We start from the raw sequence: 15939 nt of genomic DNA, 5'->3' as shown, positions 1-15939 counted from the left end.
CTACTAATGCTGCCGACTCCCACACTCTCTTGTGATTGTAGACACAATGCGCTGCACCTTAGTTGAGGGTCATGCAGGGACAGAGCAGAACATCAGAGCGCATGTCTTGCAGTACAAGGCAGAAGGATGATTTCGCACTGTCTAAATTCAGCTGCAATAAACTGCTGCATGTGCACAGTTAAGGACTTTTTTCCTCGATCATCATTGACTCAGAGCGGCACCATTAACACCTGGATTGGTCTTTCTGCACAATGAATGTAAACGACGCAAAATGAAATGCGTTGTTAGAGAAAAACGACCTCCACTCTCTTAGTCACGGCAAGTGCTTGGCTTATCAGCAGTTCATGAACATGTTGGCGCAGTGCTACAAGGCTCCGAATTCATGCAATGCTCGACACTGGACGCCAGCATAAAGAAATGCTTTTTGTGTAGTTCAGAAGCACCTGATCGTGTCCATAGACAAGCATTCTACAAAATCAGAGGCTTGCAATGCTTTGCCAACATGCTCAGAAAACGTAGATAAGCCTGCTGTGCTGCCACTTTGGCGCACAAGATGACAGTGAAGATGAACTAACATTAACCGCTGCATTACACATAGCAATCATCTCTTTAACAATATCGCAAAAAACAAAGTTCTGTGGTTCTTTAGTGGCATACTGCAGACCTTTGCACTGGCTTCAGCTTATCCAGTGGTAACTACTGCAGTACCTCCCACCAAATTCCCATTCCCAAAAGCTCCCAACAAATTACATACAAAGACACAGCAGAAAATGCAACTTACGGTGCAGACGATGCAAAGCGCACACTTAATTTCATTAGCGATGTAACGGCATACTCCTTTGTTACAAGCTGCACTTGATTGTTGCTCAGCATCTTCTCATAAAAATCTATGACTTCATCTTCAGTGACCTGGAAGGAAAAAAAAAATCATGTAGAACACTGCTAATAATTTCTAAAAGTACTGATAATAACAAAATTTAAAAAAAAATATTTTACTGTTTCGGAACATAGATCCATTAACATACTTTAAGGCTGATGTTCACACAATTTATAAACACAGTCGACTTCCATTAGGTAAGTTGACTCTGACGGGACCAACAAAATTGGTCGGTAGTTGGTCCAGCAGGTCGAATAAAACAAGAGCCCGAAAAAACACCAAACTACACCACGATTCATTTGGTAGCATTTTCCTCAATTTTAAAATGTCCCCAAATCGAATGCACAACCACTTTTTAGGGATTCCAAGTATAAAACTAATGTAAAAATGACATTAGACCTCCTAAACAAAGAAATCAAACGTACACCCTGTTTTCTTAGCAAGAAAAGCGTAGCACCCTTCCGATTCCAGCAATAAGAAAAATACGAAACCAGCGAACTTTAACAGCATGGAAGTTTACTTACTTAATATCTATCGTCATCACTCCCAGACAACACTATCGCTGTCTAAAAGACCACTACATGCTCTCCATCACACGGGTTAGAGTGCGTCTGGTACTATTCTGCATTTATTAAACGACTTCGCAGTTATTGTAAACGAGATGGCGGCCCATGCCTAACAAACCACTTCGCTGCAAAGCATGCAATTCTCCATGGTCACCATCTTGTGACAGCAAAGGCAGTGGTGCTGGTTAGGCTGGCTGTGATCCTAGGCTGCTGCAAACAACAGCCGTCCTGGAGCAGGCCCAAAATGGGCATTTTGGACGAGAGGTGATGTGTGTTCATTGAATTCACTAAGCACCACCAAGACATACACTGACACTGCTGGAGTCACGACTCCAGTCATCATTGGGTTTGAGCACGTGTGAAATGACCAATTAAGTTCGAATGATCTGGCTAAGGCTAATTTCAGGATCCAAATTACAGACATTTGGTCCCATGGAAATGTATGGGCACCGGCCAGGACTTTTGATCGAAATAATTAACTGAAGAACAGAAATACCTAAAATAAAATTAACAGAAGTCTACCATATAAACAAAACAAATTGCAAAACTATCACAGTCTACGGTTGATACATTAGACTGTAATAATCCAGGAGAAAGGTTTGTTATATTTGAAGTTCATTCTATACAAAATTAAGGCCATGGTATGCTGTAAAAATGGCAGACTTAGCCTATACCGTCATCTAGCGAATGATTATTGGCACCCAGAGGCTATAGCAAATTCGAATAATGAAAACCAGTGCAAACCCACTTTAAATATTTTTCGAATATGAATACTACTGGTTTTGCAAGAATGCAATATTTTTCAATCAACCAGAGGTGTAAAAAGAACTCAGTTTATTACACGGCAAATAACAGACAAAAATTATGGTTCCAGTCAACAAAATTCTCTAGCAGAACACTTTTGCTTGACAGTATCGTAACTGCAGTTATTAATGTTGTCGTGAAAGAAGGATAACTGCTCCACATGTTCGGAGGGCAGCGATCACCCTCCTGGCATGTCACAATCTGCCTTTTTCACAGCACGATGGCGCATGCGATGGCCCTAGCGGATTAGTCAAAAAACTTTTTGGAGGGACACGCATGTCTCAAAAATATTGAGGGAAAGTCCTCTGAAAAAATAAATAAATAAATAAATAAAGTGCACAAACGCACACTGGAGCAAACACTCATGCCGTGTACTGCATTGGAAATCCACCGGTATAGAGCTCTACGTTGTTGCGGTGCTGAAAGCGTGCATAGCGTAAGACTCCAACTCCACTTTAAAAAAAGGAGAGGCCAAGGCTTCATTCAGACTGCACAGTGAACCATGCAGTTGCCACCTTGCATTGATGGCTAGCAAATTTATAAACCGCTGCATTACACTTGGGCGACACTTCAAAAACATCACGTTGCTGATGAAGTCTTCTTGCAGTGTTGGCCCTCTCTTGCTGGTGGTGGCATCGCATACTTCACGCACTCGTTTAAGGTGCAGTAACACTGGGTCAATACGAGACCAACAAGACGCTAACGCCAATTATTGGCCGACTATTCAGCACAGTGCATCGCTGAGACCATGTTATCACAATGGGCCGACAATGACACAATCGACAGGTGCGAGTTGTCGTAGTGTGACAGGCTTTCTTGTCGACGGCACCAGCAAAATCAGCATGCCGACCATGATTGCTGGACTGAACGCCACACAATCAGCTGCCGAACCGACAATGCGATATATCCGCAGTGCCTTTGCTTGCATATATAATTGCACACAAAATGAGTTGAAACATGCCTTCGAAGTTGAAATGCACAAACATTAATCCTCTCAAGCCGTGCACATGAAGTATGAGCCAACGTTGATCTGTTTAGCGAAGGTTGGTTTAGGCCTGGCCTCATTGAGTTCATGCACCCACTACCGGTGGACCTCAACTAAAAAATAAGCAGTTACAACGAAGGAAACTGCTCTTATAGTTCAGTTGTGACTCTATGGCAATTTTATATCAACTACTCTTCACTTTGCATGGCACATACACAATGAACGGCTAATGGCAATACAGCGCAGTTCCAACATCTGTAGGTCGCCGTTCCCAAAGGCTGCCAGTCGCATTCGCTACGTAGATGGGTGGATCTATACGCATTATTAGGTTGACACATTTCTTAATCCCAGAGAAGCACTGTTTACCTCTGCATCAAATGGGAAACTAGAGACAGTGCATTTGGTACAGAAGCATAAACTGCCTCGCTCAGTTACCGGCGGTGTCAGTGATGGCATCCGCATTTTCGTGAGAGAACTACATGGCCCATAAGTGAGCGCTTATCCTGAGCACAGTTTTCTCTAATAATATTTTATGGCACACACAAACTAAGTATGATGAACTTCAAGAAAAGCAAGCATCAGTAATAACAGCCCGTAATATATGTGTCTGGATCACAGTTGCCCTTGTTTTAAGGGGCTCGTCCACTCATATTGACAAGTCGCTGGGTGGAACAACAAGACTTGTATGTGCACATATGTATGTTTTGCTACATTTTGACAGTATTTTAAATCAGCGATGCATCATTTCCACAATATCAAACGTTAATAACGAGAACGAGATGTGGCTATAGATGTCAATGTAAACAAATGCGCCACTTTGGCAAATCGAAGCAGAAGGCTGTACTTGAAGACATCTTGAATATGCGAAATGTCTAATGAATGTGTAAAGGAATACAAAAAGCGAGGTGCAAGCACAGGCATCAGTAACAACAAGCTTCAAGGCAGCCATTTCAGTAGCTGGAGCGCAGTGTACCTTTGTCAGCCGCACTGTTAGCACAAGAGCGCACTCAGGCCAGCTTACCCAGTAGTCAGTGCGTGCTACATGACTTCCAGAATAGACATGCTGCCCCAGAGAAGCCATTAATAATTAATCGCGATCCACGAAACACACGACCGACACACACTCAACATAGGCGCAAGCACACAAATCAACTGATGAAAGCCCCAGCACACTTCCAACACATTTCCAGTGGCCTGCAACAGTAGGCAGCATAGGACCATGAAAACGGCAGATTCCTTCAATGACACTAGCTGCTCACTAGACACACTAGTGCCTCATATCGGCAGGCATCCTTTTGCAAGATCAGCCAACAGTGGGCACTGTGCTTACACCACCACCCACATGGATCTTCTTTTGAGCCCAAAATTTCATCATGCACATATTTTTCAACCTGTGCTTGTAGCCCGTGAAAATTGCTGCTACAAGCAAGTGAAAATCTCTGCTGGTTGATGAGCTTATCAAAGTCTTTTAAAAGTGCCGATGTGGAAGAAGCTTTTTCAGAAGCTTGAGGACATATCTGGGTTCCTTGGTGTTTAAATTTTTCTTACTTCTTCTAATGGTAGGTTATAACTCCACAACTGTGAATTCTTTGAGAAGGAAACAGCACAGACAGAAGCAGATACACAAAGCACTGTCCATCCTATTTACTTCGTGCAGTAGCCACAGTTATGAATGACCACCAAGCCCAACCTACTTTGTCTAACCTGTTTACTTCCCATTGTACCCACAGTCATGAATACCGAACAGGCCCCAATTCCTACAATTTTTAATCTAGCTTGCCATTGAAGCATCCTGAAGGTACTCAACTACTTTAGCATGAGGGTCTAAAAGCACTGCCAAGCTGCCAAACTTGGTCAAATTTGTAGTTTGGAAACTGTATTTAGGCACTTAGCCAGATTAGCAGCAGACACATAGGTTTCCACCTGACAGCTGGTGTTGTCCAGATGCATGAAGAGGCAGCACAGTGTGGGTACTTGAGCCAACAGTGTCGGGTAGCCATAAGCACCATAGGCAAATATGTGTCACCGCAATACAGTCGGTATGCTTCGCCGCATAACGCGGCTATAGTGCGGCAAAGCTGACTCAAAAGGCAACTCCGGCGATTTTTTTGCCATGTCAAGGTAATGGAATATATAGGTCCCCAAGAGCCCCCTGTCATGCGTATGATAGTTGAATTGTTCCACAAATTCGAAAATAATTTTAAATAAGCAAAAAAGCGCATGAACGAAACTGAAAGCTAACCGAACAGCCAAGCATATTTCTTCATGTGACATCACAAGAGGTACACCAGTGGGGAAGGCACGCAAAACATGCCAGTATCGCCCGCAGGGCTAACGAAACCTGCGAAGAGCGGACACTCAGCTGATTTGTGACCGCGCAAGAACTTCAGGTGACAATGTCAGCTGCAAACAGCTCTTCGGATCTGTTAAACATTACTGTAAGAGCTACGATTCCAACAAATTCAAGAGAAACAAATCACCGTTTGCATTCGACCTGCCACCAAGAGAGCCAGAGCCCATGCACAACATATCGTGCTGCAACATGAAGACGAAGGGTAGCTTTAACCACTGATTTTATATGTGCTGTTACGGTTTCGTTTTAACTGGCCATCCATAGTGCGGCGCCACTTGCACCGCCCTGTCAAGGCAGAGAGTAAAAAACATGGAATCAGTTTTCAGTGCATCCCCATTTGTACTGTCAGGCCGTATATGTTGTTGGTTCCTTGGGCTAACAGTTGACGGCAACCGCAGAGTCAGTCCGCCTATCGACACTACTTGGCATACACTCATAACAAGTGGTGATTAGCAAAAAAGCAATAAAGTTTTTTCAAGTGCATCATCCTTCCGCCCACTTCTACGCACATGAGTGTGTCGATCCCCTGGTGAGTTCGACGCAACAGAAGTTTGTCATGCCAATGCTCAGCAACCGTGAAGCATTCAACGGAGGAGAGGGAGATGCATGGCCCTTCTACATTCAACGTCTTGAAGCTTTCTTAATTGCCAATTATTTGCCAATGACACTGCAGCAGAAAAAAAGAAGTCACACTTCTTTAGTTGCTGTGGGCAGAAGACATATGTTCTCTTGTGGGATCTCGTTAAGCTCACCCAGCCACAAGACAAAAACTTGAAATTGTTTCCTTTCTGGGGGACCATTACTGCCCCAAGCCATCTGCAGCTGTTCAGCATTTTAAGCTCAACACGCATGTTCGCACAGAGGGCGAGTCGGTCAGTAACTTCGTGGCATCACTCAAAAGTCTCTCGGAATATTGGAACTTCAGAAGTGAGCATGGCAATATATTGATGGACCATATTGTGTGCAGCATCAACAACACAGCCGTGCAGACAAGGCTGCTCGAGAAAGTAGGCCTTACGTATGAAGATTCCCTGAAAACTGCGCTTGCCATGGAAGCTGCGAACAAAAATGCCAGCAAGATAGCCAGTTCCAGCAGAAGCTCGCTTCCTATGCATAAGGTTGTGGTATCAAAAGGGTGTCTCATGCTACTGCTGCGGGAAAGAACACGTCGCGTCCGAGTGAAAGCACATCAGCACTACGTACAATCACTGAAAAAACAAGAACACATTGCTCGAGTGTAAATGAGAAGAAAAGGGGTTAACTGAGGTGCCCAATTTTTATTAGTCATAGCATAAGAAGCCAACAAACACTGACACCAAGGACAACACAGGGGAAATTAATTGCGCTTAATAAATAAAATAAAGAAACGATAAAACAATGGAAATGAAGGTGGACGAAAAAACAACTTGCCACAGGTTGGGAAGGATCCCACAACCTTTGCATTTCGTGTGCGATGCTCTACCAATTGAGCTACTGTGGCGCTGTTTCCCCATCCACTTTCTTGGGTATTTATGTTTCCTAGTAGAACCCTGGGAGTGTTAGCCAGCGCCACGCTCACAGACCTCGGCGGCGGATGTAGGAACATCGTTTCTGCCGCACGCATCATGAGAACGTTATCTTTTTGGGTGAAGGTAATTGGTCAAATAAACCCACACATGCTACCTGAAGGCATCAATGCTGCCGGATTCAAGACCCTCATTATGTAATAAACGAGAAGAAAAGGGGTTAACCGAGGGGCCCAATTTTTATTAGTCATATCATAAATTTTTGAAATTGGGGATCCCATACGTTTGGGACCTCGAGTGTCAAGTGACACTAACAGTGTCTGAATAAGAGGGCTCATCCTCACCTGGTTGGACTAGCGGAGTAGTATCTGTAGAAGCCAGCAAACACTGACACCAAGGACAAAGGAGAAATTACTTGTACTTAATAAATGAAATAAAGAAACGATAAATTAATCGAAATGAAAGTGGATGAAAAAACAACTTGCTGCAGGTAGGGAACGATCCCACAGCCTTCGCATTTCGCATGTGATGCTCTACCAATTGAGCTATCGCGGCGCCGTTCCCCATCCACTTTCTTGGGTATTTACCGTATTTACTCGCATAATGATCGCACTCGCGTAATGATCACACCCCTGAATTTTGTCATTAAAATTCGATTTTTTTTATTTCTCGTGTAATGATCGCACCCTGAACTTGCCGCAGCGATATGTCGTGTGCCAAGTCTAGCTAATAATGATCGAGCTCACCATCTATCAAATGCTACGCGAACCACTCTTCAAGACAAACCAAGCGGTCTGCATGCACCAACCATTCTTAAGCAGATGCACCATTTCATTCATCACTTTCCGCACTTCCATGACAAAAAAAAAAAAAAAAGTTGCAACCAAACTTGCCTTTATTATGTGTAGGCTTTATAATGGTTGTGGTCAACAACAACAACAACAAAAAAGGTGCCTTTCGATTCTTCTCGTCTGCACTCGTGGGCATACAACAAACCGCGAGCGGCAACGATAGCAGCCACGTCTACACTGATACGTGAGAAGTGTACCCTATTCATACGCCGACCACTTGTAACACAGCTAAGATATTCGCCCACCTTTAGCGGAAACGTGCCGTATTAGGATAGCAGGAAAGGCAAATGCCACAGTTTCCGCAGCATGACCGCCATGTGTTTCTGTCACAGGCAGCTAAGCGCGCTCATCTGTTTTTGTCTCCTCAAAGTGGACATGGCTACGTTATTGCCGCAAACTTGCAGATATTAACGATATTATTCATTACTCATACAGAAGAAACTCTTTCAATACACGTAATGTACTCATGAGAAAAAAAAATCGCGTTTGGCGCGTTCGACTTGCTCCGCCGGCCGCCATTTTTGTTTTGGTGCCCCGCAGTACATACAGCTGTTGTCATCCCGCAGCAAACGTGGGATGGAATTTTTTTTTTTTTTTTTTTGCGGGAAATTTTACCCGCGTAATGATATCACCCCTGAATTTGCGTCAATTTTTTTGTCAAAAAAGTGCGATCATTATGCGAGTAAATACGGCATGTTTCCTAGTAGAACCCTGGGAGTGTTAGCCAGTGCCACCACTCACAGACCTTGGCGGTGGATGTAGGAACATCCTTTCTGCCAATATGGGATACGAGGCAAAGAGTGCATCTCAGAAGCTAAATAATGAGTCAGCATAACAATATGTAAAAAAACACCCATATATGTAGTCACATTTAATTTAGGGAAGTGCGACTGGCCACCTTCGAGAACGGCAATGTACCGATGTTCATAGTGCGCTGTGTTGTCATTTCTAGCATTTTCTGTGTACACTGCATGAAATGATGATATGTAGTGTTTATTGGCGCAAGGGCCAAGTGTGGCCAAAGAGCGCCAAGGCAGTGTTGATAAGTTCACAATGTAGTTATGAGTTCTATGGGGTTAATGTAAAGTGGCTGTATAGGGGCCTTAAAGATAGTCGCTCTAGAGTGCGTAAAATCTATCTGTAATAAAATTATGTCGATGACAAATGACTTGTTCTATGTGTAATAAAATCCATCGTGAAAGAGTGATGCAATACAGAAAATATATTAGATGGTGAAATTACCTGGAGCACCACTGCCTCGCCAGAGCCCTTGAAACACAAGGGCCTAGAGGCATGTGCTATATGAAACAGCTATCACAGCGGCATCCTCTAAACAGAGGAGACGCTACGGGTGTGTGGGGCTAATAACATGTAATACAACATCTTTCAGGAAGCCCAGGACTGCGCTGGAGTCAAACAGCGGTTCTGGGCCGAGTAACATTACTAGATGAAGGGGGATGTGCTGGCGGTATGCTAAGGGAAAATGTTTCTTTCTTTCAGATTCGGCTTTCCGACACTCCAGAAGGACGTGGAGGACGGTCAGCCTCTCCCCGCATCTACCACAGGTTGGAGGCTCGTTTCCGGTGAGTAAAAAGTTATGTGTGCCAAATGTGTGTCTATTCTTAGACGACAGAATAGGACATCTGTCCGGCGTGATTTTGTTACGGAAGGCCAGAATCCTAACTGTGGCTTTATCTTGTGGAGCTTATTATTTGTTTCCGCGTCCCATAGGCGTTGCCACTGGTTCCGTAGTTTCCTCCGTAAGAAGGGCTTCAGGTCTGTGACAGGAACTGCAGCGGTGGGATTAGCAGAATGTGATGCAACTGACGTGGCCATCTGGTCCGCCAGAACATTACCTTCGATGCTCCTATGACCTGGCACCCAGCATATGATGACATGCTGATTACCTATATACGCTTTACACAGAGCAGAATAGAGTTCGTTAATTACCGGATTTTTGTGCTTAGAAAATGCCATCAAGGCCTTCACAACACTAAGGGAATCCGTATATATGACTGCTTTCTGGAGTTTTGATTTCCTGATATGCTTCACAGCCGACAATAGTGCGTAGGCCTCAGTTGTAAAGATACTAGTTTCCGCATGCAGTACATCGGTTTCCGAGAAGGATGGCCCGACGGCTGCGTAGGACACCCCGTCCTGTGACTTCGATGCGTCTGTGTAGAACTCCGTGCAGGAGTGTTTGTGCTGGAGTTCCCGGAAATCCATGTGGATTTCAATCTCTGGAGCGTTTTTTGTAACTTCCATGAAAGATGTATCGCATTGTATCAACTGCCACTCCCAAGGAGGTAGCAGCTTGGCTGGATGCATTAGGCGAAGTTCGAGGAGTGGAACATCCATTTCATGACTAAGCTCCCTCACACGCAGCGAGAAAGGCTGTCTTACGGAAGGACGATTACGAAACAGTGTAGCATATGTCATATCATTAATGGTGTTAAAACAGGGATGTTCAGGATTAGAGTGGACTTTCAAAAAATATGTTTGGCTGATGTATGTTCTCTGGATATAAAGTGACCACTCATTCGATTCTGCACATAAACTTTGTACGGGACTTGTTCTGAAAGCTCCTGTGGCTAAACGGATACCCAGATGGTGAACAGGGTCTAACATCTTTAGCGCGCTCGGGGCGGCAGAGTTATATACCACGGCACCATAATCTAATCGCGACCGGATGAGGCTCTTATAGAGATTCATTAGGCACTTCCTGTCACTACCCCACGTAGTCTGGGATAGAAGTTTCATTAGGTTCATTGTTTTTAGACACTTTTCTTTAAGATGTTTAATGTGTGGGACGAAAGTGAGTCTATTGTCGAGTATAACACCTAGAAATTTGTGCTCTTTGTTTACAAGTATCTGCTGTCCACACATTTCTAAGCAGGGATCCGGAACCAGGCCTCTCTTCCTTGTAAACAAAACACAAGAACTCTTATGAGGGTTGATTTTGAATCCATTTTTCTCTGCCCACCCTGACACCTTGTTCAAACCATGCTGTACCTGTCTCTCGCACACTGCGAGGTTACAGGATTTGAAACCTATCTGAATGTCGTCCACATAGACGGAATATAAAATGGCCGGTGGTAAGGAAGCACGAAGTGTTGTCATCTTAACAATAAAGAGTGTGCAACTGAGCACGCCACTCTGGGGTACACCGGTTTCTTGTATAAAAGGACGTGACAGCACATTGCCTACTTTCACCCGGAAGGTACGATTGGACAAGTAGCTTTTTATTACGTTTAGCATATTACCATGAATGCCCATTTCTGACAAATCTCTCAAGATTCCGTAGCGCCAGGTCGTATCGTACGCCTTCTCCATATCGAGGAATATCGATAAGAAAAACTGTTTGTGTACAAACGCGTCACGAATATGTCCTTCAATACGTACAAGATGGTCGGTTGTGCAGCGCCCTTCTCGGAAGCCGCACTGATAAGGATCAAGTATTTTGCTCTGTTCAAGGAAATGAATGAGTCGCCGATTTATCATTTTTTCAAACACCTTACAAATGCAACTTGTAAGGGCTATCGGGCGGTAACTTGCCACTGAGGAAGGGTCTTTGCCTTGTTTCAAAACAGGGACCACAATGGCTTCCTTCCATGCGGTTGGAAAGTACCCTACATCCCAGATGGTGTTGAAAAGTGCGAGTAGTGTAACTTGCGTGTCATTGTGTAAGTTTTTGAGCATTTCATACATGATTCTATCAGATCCTGGTGCGGAGCTCTTGCATGCGCTCAGGGCAGCTCTCAATTCGGCAATACTAAAAGGACGGTTGTAAGGCTCATTCTCTCGACATTTTCTTGTTAATGGCTTATTTGTTTATATTTCGGGAAGGATTGTGAATAATTTGCTGGACATGACACGCTCTCAAAATACTCCCCAGGTGAGTCTGCCTGATCTTGCAGTGTATCGCCCTGTGTATTTACTAGAGGGAGTGAATATGTTTGTCGCCCTCTAATTCTATTAACCCTGTTCCAGGCTTTGGCCTCATCTGTATAGGAGTTGATACCGGATAAAAACTTCTGCCAACTCTCTCTTCTGGCCTGTCGGCGGGTTCGCCTGCCTTGGGATTTTACTTCTTTAAAACTGATAAGATTCTCCGCAGTGGGGGAGGCGCGTAGCAACCCCCACGCTTTGTTCCGATTCCTACGGGCGATTCTGCATTCATCGTTCCACCACGGGACATGCCGTTTGCATGCCGAGACACTGATTTCACGTATGCATTTAGATGCGGCATCTACTATGACGGCTGTAAAATACTGCACAGCAGCATCAATTTCTAACGAGGGCATCTCATCCCATGATATACTAGATAAGTTTCGGAATCTCTCCCAATCTGCTGTGTCTATCTTCCACCTAGGAGCTTGTAGAGGATATTCGTTTTCTTTAGATGTTCTTATGAGTATGGGGAAGTGGTCGCTTCCGTAAGGATTGTCAACTTCCCATTCAAGTTCGGGCAGTACTGACGGGGAAACTATACTAAGATCAATTGAAGAAAAGGTTCGGTTTGCGAGACAGTAATAAGTGGGTTCCTTCTTATTCAGCAGACACGCACCGGACGAAAAAAGGAATTGTTCAACGAGGCGACCTCGCGCATCAGTACGAGAGTCGCCCCACAGGGAGCTGTGCGCATTGAAATCGCCAAGAACAACATAAGGTTCTGGCAATTGGTCTATAAAGGATTGGAATTCATGTTTCGTTAATTTGTAGTGTGGGGGTACGTAAAGCGAGCAAATGGTCACGAGTTTATTGAGAAGAACAGCTCGAACCGCCACTGCTTCAAGGGGCGTTCGTAGCTGTAAAGGCTGACATGCTATAGTTTTATGAGTGAGAATCCCAACACCACCCGATGATGCGACAGCATCATCACGATCTTTGCGAAACGTAACATACGTACGGAGAAAGTTTGTGTGTTTGGATTTTAAGTGTGTTTCCTGTAAACACAGCACTTTCGGATTATGTTTGTGGATGAGTTCTTGCAAATCATCAAGGTTTCTAAGGAGACCTCTGATGTTCCATTGAATAATTTGTGTATCCATATTTAAAGAAAACTGGTGCTGTGTTTGCGGAAACGGAAGTGATGCCTTAGGTTACAGAGCTCTTTCGAGGCCCTGTAACGGGGTTTCTGCTCTTTCTGGAGCGTTCGAGCGAGTCTCGGCGCTCCTTAGGCATTTGGTGCACCTTGACGACAGGTGTAGTGTCCATTGCCTCCTGAGAGACGCCGGACAAGCGCTCTTGCGAGCGTGAGCTTTTCCGAGAGAGTCCTGCCCCGGAAGGCAAGACCCCTGTGCCCACCAGCCCGGAGGTCGATGGGGCTCCCTGAGGGATTTGGTTGCGCTGGCCGTTGCCAGCGCTGGAAGAGGCCTCGGAGCTTGGGGCAGCCTCGGCTGCGCCAGAGTCCTTCCATGTTTTTCTGGTCACGAAACTCCGCCGTCACGCTATGGGAGAGGTTCATATGCTGCCCAAAGGTGCCGCGACGCGGCGCCACTGTGCCACAGAGGGCATCGTTCGCGTACCGAAATGCGTGCGCAGTGCGAGGCGAGCTGACTTTTCGGGTACGTTCTGTGCATGTGCTGTGCTATTTTTCGAGTGTTGGGCTGTTTGGTTGAAGTGGTGGGGTGGGACAACGATGCCGAACACGTATTGCGTGCCTGGGTGCCGTTCCGGCTACAAGGGCACGACCGAAAAGGTGTCGTTGTTCTGTTTACCTAATAACAAGGAGCAGCGCGAGAAATGGAAGCGGGCCATACCGCGGCAGGAAAGTGGCGGTTTTAATTTCGAATCGAAGTATACACGTGTGTGCGCGAAACACTTTGACGCCTCGGACATCGTCACTGCGTACAATTTCAACATCAACGGCGACGACGTGTCCCTGGAGCGTGAGAAGCCGACGCTGAACACATTTGCTTTATGCTTTGTTGCAACCTCAATTTGTGTTATACCAGGATAGAGTAGTTCACAGCAATAGCGCCCTTACCCCGACCATCTATGAAAGCTATAGCATTAGAATTCCTTTAAATGCAAGTGTTAAAACAGAATAATATGCATTGTTTTATTTTCCATTGTCCTTTAGTCTTGGCTAATGATGGGCTACAATTCTTCAATTCCACGTACTTTTAAGTCTATAAGCTGCTATGAGTAAGAAGGTTATTAGCACACTGTTAGCTACATTTGTATTGTGATTTGCTGAGCAAGTTTTGTCTGCATGTTTAAGTAACAGCTGAAGAAGTAGAAAGGTGGTATCTCTAACAAGCCATTTAAAAAAAATTGCTGTATTTGTGATGTGGCTACTTGTGTTCGTTTGAGAGTTCTTTAGCCGTGTGTTATGAAATGCTTATGCTTTACACTTTCTTGTTTATAGAAACAATCGACTATGCATTCTGTACTTATTGCCATTCGTTTGCTGGTGTTTGTTTCCTGCCTCCCAATGCATACCTCTCACGTTTGATCTTATTTCTTTATGCGTATTATATCAGTGTCATGCTTTTAACAAACTTCTTGCATTGTGAATGGTGGACCATTTGTGACCGGACGCCTCCGTGCTATCTGTATTTCGCTCCGCTTATTTTACATGATAAATAAATGATCGTGCTTGTATTTTGTTTTTGCACCAACACGTTTTATTTATTTTCTTAATCGAATTATAAAGTTTTTTTTTTCATTTTTCGACCATGATAAGAATATCAGGACCGGTGATTGCAACATTTTAACATATTGTAAATAGTTGCGAATTAAGAACCAAAATACCTAGTCTCGTCGTTTCTGCGTCGAAACCACGAGCAGTGAAGTGCTGGGCTTACTGACGCTTCTAAACGACTGCTTGCTAAGGCAATTGCCTAATTACAGCTAGTTTCAACTGTGCAGGTCCTAACACTTCAGGTTCGCCTTAATCCGTTGTTAAAAGCCGCACCGAAGGCATTTAGCAGGATGCGTTGTTGGGCAAGTTGGTTCATTGTAATAGGAAACATTGGTTGCGCTTTCTAGACAATCACATGTAAGAAGACAGGACAGGTCTGTCTGTCTGTCCTGTCTTCTTACATGTGATTGTCTAGGAAGACATTTAGTAGCGAAGTTCGTCTTGCATTAATTCTACCTAAATCTTATTCAGAAATGACATCGCTTTGCAAGAAATCTTAAGCGCATGGAGCAGCTCAGTTCCCTTTTCTTTGTCATTAAGTATTCTACGGTAGCAGCCCTTTGCAATAGCAATTTCATTCTTTTGATCTCGTTATAAGATACTGCCCACAGAGTCCTTCTATGCCACAGTTTAACAGAAACTGAACAGCTGTGCTCGGCGAACAATCTGGCGCTATGCGCAACGGAGAATTGGCGCTTACTTCTCTGGTGATAAGTGGGACCACTGGCGTTTTGTTGCGAATGCGCGGTGTTTAATTTAAGGCACATATTAAAAAGCGGAGCCCACCGAAGCGTTGAGGCGAACGGCGATGACGAAGAAATCCGGACCGGGACCGCCCGGCCGTGTACAGCGGACGCACTTCGACGGGGGCGAAATGCAAAACACCCGTTTATTTAAATTTAGGTGCATTTTAAAGGATCCCAGGTGGTCAAAACTAATCCCGAGTCCCCCACTACGGCGTGCCTCATAATCGTATCGCGGTTCTGGCTCTTAAAATTCCAGATCTTTCTTCTTTTTGGTCTGAGACCGCCGCAAGCTCCATGTTATGAGCGGATTTTTTTTTCGTCCCGTGCGCTCATATCATCGCAGAAGACACGCTCAGGCAGTAATTTAATTATATTCAACGTTAAAAATAGTTACGTGAAACTAAAGCGATCGTTGAGGAAGTTGAGAAAGCTAGAATACCGAGGCTGCCCCACACACAACCACAGCGGTAGCGGCGTTCGCATGCCCTCTCATGCACGGTTGCGCCTCTAGCGGCGGGCGCTGGCGCTATATGAAACTGAGGCGGCAGTTTCGTGACCAGAAAAAACATGGAAGGACTCTGGCTGCGCCCACCTTCGGGGTCG

At 44.7% G+C, this 15939-nt stretch overlaps 1 protein-coding gene across 8 annotated transcripts in view; it reads right to left on the bottom strand.

The window, feature by feature from the left end:
* AP-1gamma (adaptor protein complex 1, gamma subunit) overlaps positions 1-15939 on the bottom strand; it is a 198357-nt gene that overhangs the window by 39115 nt on the left and 143303 nt on the right. For all 8 annotated transcript variants that reach the window (XM_075669213.1, XM_075669194.1, XM_075669206.1 and 5 more), the window contains one exon: positions 782-909. In XM_075669213.1, the coding sequence (XP_075525328.1) occupies positions 782-909 (128 nt within the window). The remainder of the gene's footprint in view (positions 1-781; positions 910-15939) is intronic.

The sequence above is a fragment of the Dermacentor variabilis genome, chromosome 1 (genome assembly GCF_050947875.1).
Source record: "Dermacentor variabilis isolate Ectoservices chromosome 1, ASM5094787v1, whole genome shotgun sequence".
Lineage (NCBI taxonomy): Eukaryota > Metazoa > Arthropoda > Arachnida > Ixodida > Ixodidae > Dermacentor > Dermacentor variabilis.
The sequence above is the reverse complement of the archived record's forward strand: the minus strand, read 5'-3'. Positions and strand labels throughout refer to the sequence as shown.